The following is a 20020-nucleotide window of genomic DNA, read 5'->3' on the forward strand; positions in this document are numbered from 1 at the left end:
ATACTTATTACTTATAGAATTATTTAAAAGAAAAAAAACGGTTATTTATCTTTTTATGGAAAAAGCATCGGCCGGAGATGATCAAAGCTATTGTTATTTAAATTCATGATCGTTAAATTGTTGCGAAATTATAATTTAATTAAACAAAAATTCCTACAAAATATTTTTAATGTTGAAATATTGTATGTTCTAAATTAGCCGATGATTACGTGAAATACAGAAGCAATTGACTTAATTCGATAATATTATATCTCAGAAATAAGGGAACTTGGATAAACCCTTTAACCATTTTGAAGACTTCTTATTATATGTATATATATGAATATATACAGTTTAAAATTAAAATAACAACTCCAAAGTATCGGTTTTATAAGGTATGAAATCATTGAAATATTTGTCCTAAAAAGTAGATCCAGTTTATTATGAGTATAAATAAAACCTCTTAGAAACATTTAAAGCCTCATTACTGCTTCGCTCACCAATCAATCACTTTTATTTTGTAATAAAATAATTTTACTAAGTGTTATTTAAAACACTGCCACCTAGAAAAAGATACTGAAACTAAAATATGTTTTAAAGTGTAACTAAAAACTAACTTCTGAAGTTCATCCAAAGCAACATAGATGGCGTTCTAATAAAAAATACAATTTAAATTTCATCTAACTTTAATAAGTTTTTCTTTGTTAAATGACGCTGCTAATGACTTGAAAAGGTCAGAGTTTTGTTTTAAGCCTCTCTCGCTTAAATAATAAGGATATGCAGCGGAAGTGGCTAGATAAAATATGCCTTCATTTTTCTTATCCACCTTTAGTCCCATCAAATTAGTCACCAAAGGCTTCCTTTCCCGACATTTTTTGAATCTCGCCTGTTGTACGGAGTCACACTGCATGGCGATAAATGAATTGGGGTGCTGCAGAGCTGACAGCCACACCATATAAGACCGGATGTGACTACACAGGGTCATGCAGAGGAACCAAACTAATTCTCCAGGTTGAAACTCTCCGCCGTTTACGTAATAATTGACATGACCCACGGGGGCCGCCATGCCGTAACCGTCTATATTAGTAGCAATCATTTCAACGAAATCGGCATCGGATTTGTCGATTCTGTCTTCTGGACCTAAATTCCTAAAGCAAGGTCCCGAAGGATCCAACGCAGTTATTCTTGATATGTTCACGCCAGTTATGAGTCTAAAGTTTTTGGCTATAAAGCTGGCAGTGTGAACTCCAAGACTGAGGCCAACTACATCTAACTTCTTCGGGTCTAGACCTTGTTTTTTGAGTTCGAACAACATTTTCGCTCCGTGAACACCGACGGGGCGAGCTAGACGTGACGCTCTGGAAATGTGATAAACAAGACTGATTTCAATGTTTTGAAAGATATTACATTCATAAAATTACTTACATTAGTTATAAATAATTTTAACGAAAGTTTAACAATCAAGAAACGAAATATAAAAATGTTTTTTAAATATTATTCAAGGACCTTACCTTGGATATTCATATGTTGTAAAATAGCTGGTGTCTAATAACAAGACGTTATATCCTATACTATCGTAGACCTTCGCTACCCTCCCTGGTATGGGAAAGTTGGGGCTGTCTAGAAAACCTCCTATGTAGAGCACGGTACGTTTGTTAAAATCTAACAACGGATCTTTAGCTAGCTCCTTCATTTGATAGTAATTATATTTCCTTCGTATTTCTTTCATTGGATTGCTCGTGCTAACTACTGTCATCGACAAGTTCTTTAAAGTGTTCTTCGTGATGATCGCTTCCTTATCTGAACCAGGGCCTGGAATTTTTTATTTTTTTTAATATTATCCTAGTTTTGATTGCGACCGTAACCAAGTATTTGTGTTCACAGAGGCTAAATATGATTACAATGTCCATGTGTTAAACATATACAAAGATAAGTACAACATGGGCATTGTTGATTTAATAGTGTTTAAACCATTCCAAGATTAAAGCAATTTTTGGTAACAGGTTTAGTCCAAAAATTAAAAATGTTATATTGTTATCTATATTTTTGACAGAACCTAAAGAGGAAAAAAAGTGTAGGGATGTATGCTTTGAGGTCTTTGTCTATGATCCCAACGTTTTATTAAGTCTAAAACGTATAGACTTATTTAAATGTTAATGATTTTAAATAAATATACATTAACAATCAGTATGCTTACCCAAGCTATCATCGTATAATACACACGGACAGGTAATGTTTTTTACCTTCCAATATTCGCACATAGTATTAAGTATTAACCTCGGTTATTGAATGGGAAACGGTAAACGCTTCGTATGTAGTATAATGCAAACTAGTCCTAAAGATAAACTATTATATAAATAGGGTGATATTAATCTTCCCAGATACTATAAGAAAAATGATTTTCATCTAGGGATCAAAAACTTATACAATATCAATGTAACAGGAATTTTTTTTAATGGCTTTATATTGTAAAAATATACTTTTCTGCAACATTGTAATGATCAAAGGAAATCCAATTCTTTCAAGATCTAAAGGTGCATTGATAATTTATTAAAATACATATCAAATGTAACGTGGCGCCAAAAAACTTTATTTATTCCTCGGATCGCAGGTTCGAATCCTGCTCGTGTCACTGGCGTCGTTAATGTTAGTCGAATACTATTGTAGGACGTCGTAATAAATTAACCTTGGTGATATAAAATTTCCGTTTTTGTATAATTATTTATTACATCGTAAATCATTAGAGGAATTAATTTAAATAGAAAAAAAATACACACTACAATTTCAATTTTTTTTCTTTCTTTTAACCTAACACCATTTAAATTTGTATGAGCAATATAAATATTTGTAGCTATAAGAAATTTTAAATATATTTATTTTCTCATTCTGTTTGATTTTTTTTTCAAACATTGTGTTTATATTATAACTATCCCGAATTTCGATTAATTTTGGCGGGAATATCTCATAACCGGTGTATTTTATACAGTCACGTGAAGTTGACAATAGATGGCGTTAGTTCGTAACAATTTATTTTTTGAGCATTCATTTCTGAACGCAGTTTCTAAGTACACTCCGACTATGTCGAAGATATTAACTAGTTTGACATTGTTTTAGTATCTTAGCAATACAGAAGTAGCTCAAGGGAACATGCGGTGATTATGATGAAAGCCTTCAATTTATGTTTATGAACCCGGCTTTATTTATATATGTGTCAGATCTGTGCTATTATCGGAGTCCAAGGGAATTTTTAAATAGATCATTAATTATGACTTATAAATTACTATCAATTTAATTATATATTCCTATCATCATCATCATCGTAACAAGAGTCTTTGCAGACTCTTCGTGAGCATCACGTATCAGCAATCCGCATACATGATGATTTTCTTGGGAAGATAGTTGAAGTGGTTTCCCCTTGACTTCTCTGCGCCAGCAGTTTTTGGAGCTATTTACACTCCAAGGTTTGCTTGTATAGCCCCTCTTCCAGCCAGTTTCCCGGCTGGGCTTGTGGTCATCCCGCCACTGCTCGGTGAGACCGTCTGCCAGTGGTGTCTATACACTTTTAGAAAGTACATATGACTCGGAAAAACCACATTGGTACTTGCCAGGTCTCGAACCTTTTTTTCGAACCCTTACGTACGAGAGGCGGGCCTTTTAATCTCCAGGCAACCACACCTTTTATTATATTCGTATAAAAAAATATTATTTATATCAATCGATAAAGCTAAACACTCTTCAATATAATTCAAATAACGATAAATACAGACGAAAAAAATATTAAATTCTTCAGTCGATTGTAAGTTTCGTTAATTTTCTTTATAAAAAAAAAAAAATGAATTTTAAAATGATATTGAAAATACATAAATATAGATATAATTCTACTCACAATCTGCCATAAATCCTGCTGGGTAACCTTCGAGCTCCTTGCTACTATACATACAATGTCCACTACCGATAACAACCAGGATACATATCACCAACATATTCACCAAATCCATCACCGGTCTCATCACCATCACCAGCCTATACGTCCAAAGTTAAATATGTCTGAACGCTAAATGATCCCCTTATATAGCTGTGAAGACATTTTGTACTTTATATTTTTCTCAATATAATGTTGACACTTACAGCGTGTTCGTTTTAAAAAATTATATGAATATAAAAATTAATTGAAAAACATGAATTAAAAAAAAAAACAAAATGGACGATATCAATTATAAATCATTGTAACGACCTCGCCAAGTCTAGAAAATAATGACGTTAAATATAAACCGTGTATAAAAACAGACACAATATGACAGCTGTTGAGAAATGTTCAGTTAATGAACAACAAGGAATGGGATCAGAGAAAACTCAATCCGGATAATTCTTTAGTTGTCTGTAATTTTAATGTTTTTTTTTTTTGCATAAACAACTTAACTTGGACAACTTAAAATGTTTCATTCATATAGCAGATTAGTGATAAGGATACTAGGGTTTGGTCCAAGTTATAGGAACTCTGGAGAGACGAAACCTCTTAGCATTCAATGGATTCACCGAGCGGGTGCCGGGTCCATCGCGTTGCAGGGAGTGGAGCTTCAACAGAGCCTGGGACTTGCGACCAAGGTGTAGGTTTAAGGGGTCCCTAACTAACGCGCGTTAAATGCTCACCTCCACCGTCCAAGCTCTTCTCCCTACCTAACCAAATTTGAAAAGAACCTACTAGGGCTGCCTTCGAAGTACGTTCCAAGAATGAATTGATGATCGTTCAGGACAGGCCCAAGTCTTTTAGTAGGTTGTAGAGTACCTCTACCTCTACCTCCCATACCTCCCATACCTCTCGCTCCCACTTCTATCGCGTACAAATCTTGGATTCTAAATGATTGAACGAACATCGCCTAAAATTTTTAACAAATCATCTGAGTAAGTTATTTTTATATATATATATTTATAAACAAGATTATAATTTACAAGTTTGTGTAAATTATAATGAATTCTTACATACATTGTCCCATCAAAACAAATAAAATATGTATTTCATGGTATTTATAAATATTTAATTAATCAAAACATTGTTTAGATAACAAAATGTTTTTGAAAAATGTCAGAATATTAATCAATATCGCCTTGTATTAACTCACACGTAGTTAAACAATTAAACGTTTAATTGACTCAGTCAATCTCTCTTCGTATTCTAGAATAGATTTGGGCGAATGGAATAAACGATTTTAAGAATGAACAAAGAAAATTCTCGTCAGAATAACTTTATATTGTTAAGAGTAAAAGACATGTCTCATATGTAATAAGAGTGCTCTATGTTTTGGAAGCACAGCATCTTGACAAATCCTTCATGTATAAATAATACAGCATGTCTGCTCGCTGTAAGACGGACGCGAAATGTACATGTTAATATAAATACTAACAAATATGCCGCTTTTTTGGTTATCGTTATACTTGGAAGGCACACGTAGCGGTGACAGTTTTTCATACGTCATTACATCATAGTATTAAGGTATAGTATGGGCTATACTATATAAGGTATAGTATAGCTGTAGGTATAAAATTGGGCTATACTTTGCATAACTTGGCATATAATTTGCGAACAGCTCAAAAGGAAACTGTGAAACAAATTATCTTTTTCTTTCTTTTGTAATTTTTATTTCAACATCAGTGAAAAAAAAATACAAAAGAAAAGAAAGTAAATAGAAGATCGTTTTTAAGTTAGAATATAATTACAAACTTTCATACATACCTAAAATGTTCTGATAATAGTTTAATTAAAATTATCGATGGTCAATTAAATCTGTTTACATACGAGTAGTCTACTCACGATGTCTTTGATTATAAATTTCGTCGCACAAGACACCAGTAGGCTATGAAATATATCTCAATAAATTAATAAACTTGTAAAAATATAGAAAAAATAATGAAATAACTTGCATACTTAGTAAAATTGACGTTAAAGAGACAATTTTTTATATATCCATATGTCTGTGAACTAGTTATTTAAAAGAAATATGCAATCAGTGACTTTCATTATTTATACAACCATCGAATGACCCTTGTTCAATATAGTCATGTATTTTATTGAGTATAATAAACAATGTTTTATTCATAGTGTTTCATAGGAGTTTCCTCTAATAAAACAGACTCGATGGTGAAGGTTCAACAGGGGAATAACCAGGCATAGGAAGGTCGCACAGATTATGTGATACCAATACCACAGAAGTTGCCATGTTACGGTGACTGGTAAGCATCAGGCGTGCTGTGAGCTTGATTGACAATGACGGGAAACAGAAAAGCAATGAAAGCCATGAAAATATTTAAAATTCTTATAAAAAATTTTAGTTATTCGTGAATAGCACGACATATGTATTTTAAACCTTCAATACATATAAGCAAATAACATTTTTTTTTAAACATTAGCCTTCCAAATCTAAGTTAAATACACTGACGAGTGTTTGAACAAAAATATTTACTGAAAATTATTTAAATATAAAATATTTATCTCTTATACATTTATGGTATTACAAACGGAAAGAGGACTTCGGCTTCCTTTTTAATATTTGTATATGAATATTGTAAGTCCTTAACGTTCTAGTATAGCAGAGTTAAAATTATTCTTTTATAATTAATATCTCTGTGGCTTTTATTAATATATTATCTTGCTCATCAATATTTTTCATTCAATCTTGATACTGGTTGTTACTATAATAGTGTATGTATTATACCTTATAAAACAGTACTATATACAACGTTATCCTTTAAAACTAATCAATACCAATATGAATGGGTGAAAATATAAGATCTGAAATTAATAAGAAAAAAAAAAACAAAATGAGACTTCAATGTACTCGTTTAAAATATAACTTAAAACTAATGTATTAATTCCTTCAAAACAAGAGCCTAAAATTAATAACATTATTAATGATTATAATTCTTTAACTTTCTTAATTTTACAAAAAAAAAAAACTTCAGTTTCATTCTCATTTTGTTGAATTATCGGATATCCTATACAAAAAGCAACATAAAGTATAATCAATATATTTTTTTTAATGGATAAAAAAGTTGCATTTAGGTACTTAGTATTCTGACCAGTCCTCTCTCCTCCTAGAAGCTAAGTTTTCTATAAGAGACTATCATTAGTGTCACAATGTTCGTTAATAAATATATTTAAATTAATTTATTTCTTGAAAAATGTTTAAAGGTTGTCCGTTTATTCCTAAATATATACATATTTATTTTAAACTCAAGCTGTTTAAACATCGAAAGCAATATAAACTATATACAATATTGCTTTTATTTTATTGTAGGAGTATTCTAAAAAAATATAAATGTATGCTGGTTTTTCACTCACAAAAAAAATAATTACAATACGTTCGGATGAATTTTAGGATTAAAATAACAAAATACACATAATAACATTGTTTAACCCATCAGACAATCAGTAAAGTAATGAGATCTAAGATTTTCGCGAGTTTTATTCATTTAAATGAAACTAATATTTTTCAGATAAACTACGCGGATTTTTATTATTTAAAAAACTACATAATCCCGACGTTTCGGTTACTTTCCAGGCAGATGTGACACATTTCTTCTGCCCGTGATCACGGTTGCTGAAAACTAACCGAAACGTCGGGATTATGTAGTTTTTTAAATAATAAAATTCCGCGTAGTTTATCCGAAAAATATTAGTTTCATTTAAATCAGTAAAGTACTTGTTTAAATCAAAATAAATTTAGACCTTTGTAAGCAGTCATAAAATAATTTATTACGTAATTATTATTCAATTTATAGCTCAATGCCATACAAATAACAAACGCACCATAAATTAAAAAGATGGGTTTGACTTCCGTTTGGAATAGATAATAGATATGTTAGGTATAACATAAGAAATTATATTTCACCTATTTCAAAATTTAGTAAATGTTTGAGAAATTGTGGCAATTCACAATGTAAGTTCTATCTATTTTACATTTTTCATATCACAAAGTATAGGACACGACTTCAGATCTGATCTTCTTAGAAAAAAAATTCTGGTAAGTTATTTACTATCGCAGAGAGCCACGGTGAGATTGTTTTTCGTTAACTTTAAGCCATTATTTAACCTCTGCTGTTATCTCATCACATAAGCCTTAACCGTATCAAAATCGCTTAGACCTTTCTCAACGAGCAACGTCTAATTCTGTCTTGAAAGCTTCGTTACACTGTCATCCCTTCTAAAATAACTCCGAAGTTATGGAGCAGAAATGTTACAGTATTGTTCTTGAAGAATGAAAGGCATAACGGTAGTGTTTTGTGTGTTCCATAGATTAGTGGGCAGGCAATAAAAGGTGCGAAGTTGGGAGTATCATATCCAATCATTGTTACAAGATATAGTATCTACATTTGACCGGATATTAAACTATAGATAACTATGTTATGTGTCTTTTATCATCAATTGTCTTCCGTTTAAATAATAAGGTAATCAATTATGGTCGTTGTTATACAATAAGTCCAGAGGGTCTGTCTTTTTTGATTTGTTGATTGAAAATTATAATTGGAACTAGAAGTCAGCAGCTCTGGTCTTCAAGAAAGTGTATCAGAACCGCAGTTCTAACTGGAAACTGTAATAATCAGGTTCAACTTGAAGTGGATATGGTGAGTATCCATTAATCACGCTGGTACAATTTGAGAATTGTATTTCTTCATGCCATTTCAATTAGCCTATGTTGATCAAATTGTTCATTTTACAATTATTTCGTATCAGTTGACTTGGATTGGAATAAGATTTAAAATTCGGATCTGAGCCAAATTCATCATCTTTGTAATAGTTCTTATGAGGGAGTAATAATTAAATGAAGTGCTCTCTAAGCCATCCTAGCATGCTGAGAATTGATTTCTCTTAAAAAAAAATATTTAAGAATTGAATTCTTTTCGCTTCTCACCATATCCTTTTTATATGATTACTTTAGCATTGAAGTCATTTAATTGTGTAAAAATATTTAATATCAATAAGTAACATTTGACCTCTACTAAAAGTATAAGTAGATAAAAACAAAGGACGAATGGAAGTCAGAATATTAGCAGACAATAGAATTCTAAATTACCTCTAGAAAAAGACCATGAGCGATAAAAAATACCTGTATCCTTAGGAGAAGTTAACTATCACAACGTAAACATGGAAAGTATTGAGGATTTCCTTGGCGATACGATAGTATCAATGCAGTATCTTACTAAAAAACATTAAACAGTCTACGCGGTAGTTAGTGTGGATACCATACAAAAATTAAACTATATAGGAAACCTTCATTTGTTGCACCTCCTTAAAACATTCATTAATATATTAAAATCCTTTAAATTATTCTTATTAAAGTTAACGAACAAGATAATACTAATGATTCTAAATCGATAAGATAAAATGAGCAAAACTGTAATCCTAAAAATCTTGAATGCATGGTTTTTGTGGTGTCTGACATTTCGTCATGGCCAGACAAATAAAACATATACGAAACCAATAAGAATTCGTAAAAAAACACTTGTATAATTTTAAAATGACTGAGAAAGAAAATAATATTTTCTGAAGAATTAGTTCCCAGAAACTTTGACATAGGTTTGACATGAGTTTTGATATAAAACATGACTTTTTTTTGGTTTAGTTAGTTAAACGGTTTGAGCGCCAAAATTAAGGAATCCTTACCAAGGTTTATATATGTCAGCTGTCATTGTGTTGTCATGGATATATGTCAAATGTCATTTGTCATGTTACTTTTATATATAGGTAAACATTAAAGCTACCTTGACTGTCTTATTTCTATGATTATAAAGAACCTTTTGTCAAATTCTTTTTTTCTTACAACAAGTTGCGTGAAATCCCATACAAGTTTTATAACTATTAAAGCTTTGAAATTATGCGATATTTTCTCAATATCATACATTGTTAGAAAAGCTTGCAATGCTGAGGTTTTAATGGCAGAGACTAGAGATTTCGACGCCGCACTTCTCATGATTTTCCACGAAAAACACTCTGTAACATTGTATCTGTGTACATGGCGGGTAATAAGTATTCAAACACATAATATGATTTAAAATAAACACTTAAATGACGTTACAATAATAATAAATTCATACAAACGATGTAACGCCCGCGGTATTAAATTATAAGTTTTTACGTTCAAGTAGCGGCGATTAAGTTAAATGTATGAAGCCATAACATTGACTACTCGTAAACATAAATCGAGCGATTATTATTAACAGCATCTGATTGTATCGTACAGGCTCGCACTGCAACGCTATCATAATTCTCTTTTCATTTATTTCCTATTTCTGCTCCCACCACGCGCTAAGAAAATGGCCGACCGGTGAAGTCAGTCTTGCGCGCGATTCCGAACGCGTACGCCGGTCGAGAAGACGAGGATTTTGAACGAATACCGATTAAAGACGAACATTACTAAAAACCGAATTCGAAATTCAAATGTGCGAGTGATTGTTCCAGTGTATTTTTTTTAATGAAAACTACACGAAAGTCTCAAGTTGTTTGCTTTGTTGACTTGAAACAGCTGTCAAAATATTCGCAGTTTCAAGGTAAGATTTGTTTTATTGTTTTATATATTTTAACTAGGAATGTCATGCAAATTTTAATCGAGATTCAGTGTTTTGTTCCTGTTTTTGCTTATATAGCCTTCCATTATCTAAATATTTTTATGTATGTATTGTGTTGGAATGTTTGGAGATCGCAGTATAGACTTTATTATAATATAATGGACATAGACAAAAAAAAAGCACATACATTGTATCTGTGTTTATTTTTGATAAATAACTTCAAAGTCTATGAATTTTATAAACGAATTAAATTCAATAAAAATATCCGGTATCATCATTAGTATGAGATAATAAAATATAAAATAGTTTACCAATTTACATAGACGCTAAATAATATTCAAAAGGTTTATAGGGTATAAAACTAAAACAGATTTGGGTCACGGAATGTTTTCACCAAGAAAGTCATTGTTCGTAGAAACTAGCAAGGACGTATATTTCTCAATAAACACGTTAATGTATCTCATAATTCGTGTAATAAAAATGTAAATGAGGTAGCATATGTTTATATGACAACAACAAAAAATAATGCTGCCAGCTCAGTTTCGTATGTTACAAATCGGATGTCCCGATCGTAACCGGATGTTACACAACACTATTAGAATGCAATTAAAAAGTGGTTTACACGAAAACAGTTAGCGGCAGATGGCGACCGCCGACCCGAGACGACTCGGAACGGTAACAATTGTACTGTTTACACTTTACACTTCAAACAATCGACACTTGGGTGGATTTACACTAGTGATGTGACACTACCAACATATTAATTTTAAATTATCGATAGAATTACATACAGTTTTGTGTTATTCTTGTATAATATTTATATAATATTACGTTGTGTAATATTCATAACTTATACAGGTGTTTCAGTGTTTCTCGTAACTATTACATATAAATGATCTTCGACTATTTAATAATTGCTCGAATATGATTACAATAATAAAGATATGTATAATAATGTGTATATTCTTAGTTGGAATAATTACGTGTCCATCCATAATGGAATTTTTGAACTTATCTAATGACACACAAAACATAAAAAATTGACATTGAGTGGCTTCTGATTTATATAATTTTGTATTTAGTTATTAGTTAACTAAAGGTGGGCAAAGTGGGTATAGAACAACATTCTTATTTTAAACATTAACTTCGAATTCTATATTTGAAAATAATGTTTGTCAAATAATTTTGGTATGTATAGAGTATCAATATTGGGTTAAATATTGTATCGCGATATCAAATATTATATAATTATTATTTAACTGTAAACTGTATCTTAATTCCTCAAAACTATTGACCCGGAGAGAACTGCCAATGCGTATCTCGGTTACAACATTTATTACATGGATTCAAAGACATTTCTTTTTAAAGTAATAAATCGAAAAAGTAAGGCACCATTTAACAGTTTTTTTTTTAATATAAATAAAATTTCTCGTGAATGTGAATGTTCCAATATGTATTGGAAATGGTGTAATATTAGTGTTGGCTATAAATTCAATACGTGTATTTGATTTGTTTTAATTTTTAATAATTCGTTTTTTATCCAAACGAGGATACAAAACTGAACATCGATCACTTAATTAATTCGACATAGAGAAAAAAATCAGTCACGTTTTAGATAAAAAATATAAACATATGTGTTCTGAACATAAATATATTTTTTTCTAATTTGTTGTCGTCAACAGCAAACATGCGTACAATATACAGCCAATATCACTTAAAAAAAGTTTTAATATTTAAGTCCTGACTGTATATAACTGTATGAGTTTTATAACGACATACCATTTTTAGCTTCTTAAAACTATACATAAGTAATGAAGTCTTTACTGGAATCTCGTTATTGGCTCGCGAGTTCGTCTTTACGTAATCGTTACGTGATCGTTGGATGAAAAACTACTTTCCTCATGTGGCTAGCTATTAACATCCCAGACCATCGTCGTATAATTACGTATTAATTATATATCCAGTCTTATATGGAAACGAAAATTCTAATACATTTAATTACTACCTTATTGTGTATTGATAATGTGTTTAATGAAACTATACTCATATGGTCATGCTGCAGAAATCGGGCTTACTGTCTTATCACTTACAACAGTTGATAACAGAAAAATATGTAATTTATAATTAATATCAAATAATTGAACTGAGAGTTTCGGTAGTAGTAGTATTGTAGTTAGCAGTTGTTATACAATGAAGTTTTGTGTGATTTTATTTTTAATCTGTTTACAACAAATATTTGTACTATCTTGAAATGAAATAAATTATTTATAAAATAAGTCACGTTTTAGAACTATCAAATGTTTTTGTTTAAGAATTCGTATGGCTTTAAATTTATTAAGATTGATACGTAATAGTATTGTTATTATAATCTACGATCAGATCTATCTGAATGTAACAAATCCAATCAGAAACGAAAGAGCCTAAATTTATTGTGATTGTTAAGTAGTGTCTTTAAATGTTTTAAAACTACTGAAAGGATTTCATGTAGTCTTAATGTTATTTATCAGAATAAAGTAAACTGAAATTATGTGGTCACAGCGCCACCTGCCGGAGAAAATAATAGGATGATATAATTTTTATATACATACAAACTGTTTGATAGCGGTGTGAAAACTTTTTTAAATAATATTATTTTAAGATTATAAAAGAAAATTTTTTTCGTATAAATTCTTTGAACTCTTATCAATAAAAAAAAATTGAGATCTAAGATTTTCGCGAGTATTATCCATTTAAATGAAACTAGTATTATTCGGATATACTACGCGGATTTTATTATTTAAAAAACTACATAACTACATAGTCGGGATTATGTAGTTTTTTAAATATCCGAATATCCGAATAATACTAGTTTCATTTAAATGAATAAAAAAATCTTTTGACGTTTAAATACGATAGTAAATAACTTTGTCTTGGAGTTGGCTATTGAAGGGCATATTCAATAACATTGTAAATTTAAAGGAAACTAATATTTTCGGATTACTTCGCGTATTTTATTATTTTTAAAAAACTACATACACCCGACATTTCGGTTACTTTGCAGCAACCGTGATCACAGGCAGACAAGATGACATCTTAAAAATATTAGTTCCATTTAAATGAATACTCGCGAAAGTCTTAGATCTCGACATTGTTAATCAAAAGACGGAAACAAAACAATTTCTCATTAAATCTTTGTAACACCTTATTAATATAACTACTTCATTCATCTTGAATATTTGCAGGACGTCGTTAAATTCATTAAAAATCAGTAAGGAGTTTTTAATGTATAAATAAAACTTTTAATCATAATCGTTGCCTTTTTTTTAACATACTCTTAGTTACTCTGCGAGTGTTACGCTGTGTGCTGACATTACTCGAAGGTCGACTTCTGACTTTTTCTATCTTTCATCGCAAGTTCATTACTTTAATGCTACCCGCTTAATATTGCCACCGATTAAAATCGGTGCCGAGAATTAGAGCTATTAAAAAAAAGATTCAAATTATAAGGCACACTATAACTACCACACATACAGCATTTATTTTCTCTAGTTAAGTTTCGTGATGATATATTTTTATAATAACAAACTCTCATAATTAAAAGATAATCAGTAATTAATGCGTCTATACTACTGCGGTTTAACTATTTTAACTAAAACATTTCAATGTTTATAACCACTGTATTATCATATTAACAGATATGTACTTTTTCTATTGTATACGACATAAAATTGTCATATATATGTACAAAATTTAAATAAATATTTTATTAAATTTATTTATACCAATTTTTAATAATTTAATAATGTCCCTTCACAACCAGGGATCGGAGTCATTTGTCGTGTCGTATGTCGAAAACGATATATCGTTTCAACAGTAACATCTCTTGCTTTCGGGTAATTATAAAAGTTATGTCCGTGTCTACGCTTCGTTAAATAATAAAAATGATCTCGCTACATGTCCGTAATTGACTTTTATTTATAAATAACATAATTTCGAGATCGTTTTCTTTGACGTGTTCATTGCCAGAGGTCAAATAAAAACTCTGAGTTATTGGTAAAAAGATTTATTGCTACAAATACTCAACACGCTTAGTAATGTAGGGTTGTTTTAATATTATGAGTTTAGGCAATAAAGAAGATATTTTCAATTATTAATCAGGTTAATTTTAATTACTTACAAACCTATAGATTTATTTATTTCGTGTATGAATGTTATATTTTTTTGACTTAAGCAATCAAAGAACCTGACATACAATTCTTAGCAAGTTTTAGTTTGAAGAAACTGTGGATTCTTTAATATAGAGGAAAATTTAAGTTTCGTTTAGTATTGGTGGTAACTAGCAAAGGTCAAAGACCTGTTAATTTTGTGGATGATTCTCCTTTATCCTCTGGAAGGACTTCTCAAATAATATCATGGAATTTTTATTTTATTTTTGGGTTCATTACGCTTAATACAAGTATCGTTACACTGCATCCGAAGTGTTCTCTGTCTTATTGAATAACTTACGTTAATACTATAATGAGATCATCATGAATGAAAACCGGCAAACGCTTCGTGTGTAGTGTGTCGATATAATCTTATGGTAAGGTTTGTTGTATTAGAATTTAAATTTATTGTTATAGTTTATTTATTAAAGTACCAGGAGATAATAACACGCTAGGTTCTTATTGTATTTCGGTGGCGTGTTTAGGAACGATTGCATTGAACGCTGCGGTGGAGGAAATCTATTGATAATAATAAGGACTTATATAAAAACTGCTTTGTTTAACGCAAAAATTATATACAGTAATTTTAAAGATTTATTATATATATATATACTATTTACACATTCTATAGAATTATACACTAAAAATATGAGAAAAAATTATTATATATTTATGTTTTGTACCTTACCAAATATATAACCGGAATGATTATTTATTATATACATATATATTTTATATCTTATAAGTAATTATACGTACTTCAATAAAAATTTATTTTTCGCTTCCTGTACATTGTGATGAAGAATGTGTTCTCGTTATCTAAAGGTATTTTCCTTATTCGTGTCTTAATTCTACTCAAATAATATGATAACATTTTGAGATGGAACTTTTAAGTATTATAAATATACGAATAATACTAACGTTAAAGCTTTAGCAGCCTGACAATAAATGTTAAATTAACCTAGGAGACAAGCCAATTAAACATAATCAAGCATAGTTTATCTAAAGACTTAACACAGATTAAATATAACAACATCGGCTGTTTATCATGGACTGTGTCGTAAACTGTTTTATATAATCTATATAAAATAAAACAATACATAAAGAAACTGTCAAATCATAGTGTTAATAAAAGCAAAAGCGTTTTAAAACCGTTAACCCGTTTGTAAATCGCGATCTTATAGTCGCAATCATCGGTATGCGATACAGTTAGAGCCATTGTACAAACAAGAGAAGAGCTATTTAAAAATATTAAAGCTGATAGTTAACTAATTGTTCCATATATCTCATGGTATAAATGGTATAAATATACTTTTGTGAAGCATTTGATCCTATCAACAAACGGTCTTACGACGTGACTTTGTGCACAATTAGAACAAAGGTTAAGGCTTTTATTCTGTTCTCACAGTAGCTTCGAACTTCACATAACGAGACATGTCCGTGGCTTTATAAACTTTTTTTTTTTTATATTTGTTCTCAATTACAAAGCTCTGCTTACCTACTTCTAAACATTTTAAAATGTCATGTGTACAAGCCTATATGGTTTATTTAACTTTGTTCTTATTTACGAAATACTAGCCATTTATTTTTAAATCAAATAGTATGCATGTTATGTTATTATTCTGGTATGCAAGCTATGCTATGGTATTTTTTTTCGTTGAACTCATAATTCATATACATCCGTAGTCGAAACATTACGAATATATACTGAAAGTAACAGATTTAAATAACGTATAATTTCCTATATTATATGTATTAAACTATAATGTATGATTTTTTTTATCAATATGGAATACCACTGCCCCAATGCCACGAAAATTTCTGTGTCATAAAGTTTCCGTGTGTTGCTGCCTTATTTGTAAAATGACATCATCTGTGGGCGATTATGCAATGACATTGTGCTTGTGGGCACAAACAAGTTCCTACTTGACTTGTGTCAGTGTATTTTTCAGATATTAAAAGATCTCTGAACTCTGGTATTTGTTCAATATATAAAAAATACAAAGTAATAATAACATTAAAAAGTTCAAAGTAAAACAACAAACCGATTCAACGGTAGCGAATTGAAAATGATGAAGATAACGTCATAAAATACATTTTAATGGTCATTCAAAATTCCAGAGTTCAATATTAAACACCCACACAATGTATTCATGGATCATGGTTTAAATGTAGCGAACGTAAAACATAATTACTTGCAAAAACAACGATCAACTTCCGAATATTATTTCATTCGGCGATAGTGTAGACGGGGTCTAGTTCGGAAGTAAAAGTTCAAAAAAATTGTAGCAATCAAATATATATTGAGGTACTTATTGACATTTTTTTTATATAAATTCATTTCTAATTAATGTATAGCTCCATCTCTTTCACGCGTATTATTTAAATAAAAAAGTGTGAAAGAAAGAGTTACAATAACAGTTTGAATTTGGAATTTATCCGTTTGAATTTCGAATTCTGTTCGAGTCCAGACTTTTACGGCTATTGTCTGCTTTAAAAAGTATAACTATCATGCAATGTAAATAGCCGTTAAAGATCATTTGTAAACATTTCGTTTAAATGTATCTCTTTTATTTCTGAATTTGTAATTTTTTGCTCATTAAGCTAAAATTAGATGCGAGTATTTAAAATTATAAACTTAATAAAAATTAAGTTAGAAACTCCAACTATTTAGTTAAAAGCTAATAGCAATTACTATTTGAAGTTGTGTTATTCTGATATAATAAATACTTGATACAATACTACAGTAAGGTTACACAGAATTTTTCTCAGTTTTGCGCTACAGGTTAACATATATGTATATATGTTGTTATTGATATAATATATTGCTATAAATTCATTCATACAATCCAACCTCAACATGAATCAGACGCTTTACATACCTGATGTTTTAAACAAACAGCCGACTTCCGTGACATTCGGCTGCATACTTCGACACGTTGTCATTTGTTTTTATAAAACAATGTATTGCATCAATAACAAATCAATTCTCATTCATAGATTGTTGTGACCGTTTTAGACAATGACATTAGTTTTAGGCAGAACATTTTGCAGGCCATTGTAGCTCAGTGGACATAGCATATTGAATATCAAATTACGTAGGTCGTAAGTTTGATCTTTGCTCTTGTCGATGAGTTTTAATTTTACATTTTCTATTAAAAATCATTGTTTTAATGTTAAAAACTTAATAATATAAGATTCAGGATGAACCTAGAATTCTGACGCTATATGTTCTACAACTATGGCAGCACTAAAAGTGACAGTAGATTTAAGATGTATAGACATGGTGATAAATTCTACTTATTTATCTGGTTCAGAAACCCCTTAAAGTAATAGCGTTTTCTACAAAATTTGAAGAATATCGTCATTGAAGTGATCTGGCTGTTATATTATCTTATGCCTTATTGGTATAGCCTTATTGTACTTTATGAATAAAGCCCTGAAGTATCTCATGGAAAAAGCTCTTATTCTACGTTGTGGGTATAGCTTTTTTTTGTATTACAGGTAAAGCTTCCGCTTGGTATGGGTAAGGTCATTGCGAGTTAGGTAAAAGTCGTGGTTAGTAGATAATACGGAATGCACTTGTCTATCAAAGTTTCATCTACTGATTACCCGAAGTTAAGGTAAAGGGTAGCTAAAAAAACTTTCCCTGCGAAAATATTGTACCTCAAGAGTTTTTTACTGTAACAAGCATTGGCATAATATATACAGCCAACAACGAATTCTTAAAATCTCTTTTAAACATTGAGAACATTTTGCCACGGACCATATGTCGGTTGGTTTACTAGAATTAAAAAGTATGACAGAAAAGAATACATGAAAATTATGTATACAGGATGTGGCATTACGTAAGGTCACTCACAAATTTCATAAATATATTTTGTACGGAGAAGTGGGTGATGTGTTATGTAAATATGGTTGTGGGCTGGAAGGTCTCTTACGTATATTTTGAGATATAAATTACTAAGGTATTTGTCACTGATTGCTTTTGTAGTATTGTGTATATGTATTTATTATAGTAACTAAATTCGATAGAAATCAGATTGTTAATGACATAAAATAATTGATATTTCACGATAGTGTAGAAGTCTCTTAAAATAAAAAAAAAATTGAATATTATTAGGAAATAATGTGTTCGTATTACGAATACTATTAATTTAAGTGATTACAATTTTAATATTTTAAATTCACACTAAGGAGCTATCAACTCAGTCTCAAGTTAAATACATGGTTCGTAGGGATCAAATATTCAAATACGGCCAGAATATTTATAATGACGGTTTTCAATATCAAAATTAAATCTACATTATCTATAATATAATGCTTTAATAGTACTATAAATTAAATGGTTTCGTTTTGAGTTTTTGTCAAAAAAAAATAATTGGTTGAAAAAAGCTATGCCTATTATTACAAATTTATTCAAATTTCTGCATAATATTTAACTTCAAACAGCCGGTGTTATTATAACTATAGAAGCAATGACAAACATTTACGAAATTCGAATTTAGAATATAACGTCACGACAAAGATTCTAAATTCAAATTATGACATTTGAAAATCGAACGGCTTTTAAACGCGTCGAATCTTTTTTTTTTCAATGATAGTAATTGTATTAGGTTTAAGTTAACTGTTAGTTCAGTAACGGTGTTTCAGCGATTATCGCGTGTCGCAGATTTGTTTAACCTGCCGCTTGAACTGTAAGTGTATCTTATCTGTATGTGTGGTTCAAGATAAAGGAAGTCCCGCTTTGGATTATTTAGTATCATTTAAACGTCACGAATTCAACAGCCTAAGCATATATTTTCAAAGATAGTTATATTATATATTGTTTTTGTTTTAATATATTTTGTTCTATACATACTTTGATATATGATTTTGAAAGATTTACACATTATTCTAATCTTGATTCCTGTCTTATCGAACACCTATATATCTTAAAATAAATAAATTAAATGTTAAATATTAAGTAAAAAGTAAGTTAAATATTAAGTATATTTGTATTTTTATTATATAATTAACTATATTTAATACAACACGTTTCAAAACTATGTTTCTTATTGATTTCTAAACGAAAAATATAAGTTGTCTAAAAAAAATTTTTAGGTCAGTATGACAGTGGGAATGGCAATGAATTGTTCTTTAATTGATTGACATTACTATCGTTATATCTGAGATAATTTTTTCATCTTTATCTTTCGATCTTCAAATGTCTTATAAAATGCAAAATCATTATTTTAATTAATATTCTACTGCTATCTCCTCCGACTTCGTCTATGTATTTCGTAGTTTCTTTTTCT

General features: G+C 30.0%; 2 protein-coding genes across 4 annotated transcripts in view; one reads left to right on the forward strand and one right to left on the reverse strand.

Annotated features, from left to right (window-relative positions):
• Nucleotides 1-432: 432 nt before the first annotated feature.
• Nucleotides 433-20020, reverse strand: part of LOC116772500 (lipase member H-A-like) — a 33084-nt gene continuing 13496 nt past the window's right edge. Inside the window, exons 2-4 of the mRNA XM_032664714.2 lie at nucleotides 3866-4054; nucleotides 1491-1791; nucleotides 433-1337 (exon numbers count right to left, since the gene is read on the reverse strand). Coding sequence (XP_032520605.2) covers nucleotides 656-1337; nucleotides 1491-1791; nucleotides 3866-3995 — 1113 coding nt within the window. The 5' untranslated portion in view covers nucleotides 3996-4054 and the 3' untranslated portion in view covers nucleotides 433-655. The remainder of the gene's footprint in view (nucleotides 1338-1490; nucleotides 1792-3865; nucleotides 4055-20020) is intronic.
• The window catches only part of LOC116772489 (uncharacterized), a 47611-nt gene continuing 37881 nt past the window's right edge, over nucleotides 10291-20020 (forward strand). For 2 of the 3 annotated variants that reach the window (XM_061522200.1, XM_061522201.1), the window contains exon 1: nucleotides 10291-10521. The gene's annotated coding sequence lies outside the window, so the exon portion shown is untranslated. The remainder of the gene's footprint in view (nucleotides 10522-20020) is intronic. The other variant, XM_061522199.1, reaches the window with a different exon arrangement.

The sequence above is a fragment of the Danaus plexippus genome, chromosome 12 (genome assembly GCF_018135715.1).
Source record: "Danaus plexippus chromosome 12, MEX_DaPlex, whole genome shotgun sequence".
Taxonomy (NCBI): domain Eukaryota; kingdom Metazoa; phylum Arthropoda; class Insecta; order Lepidoptera; family Nymphalidae; genus Danaus; species Danaus plexippus.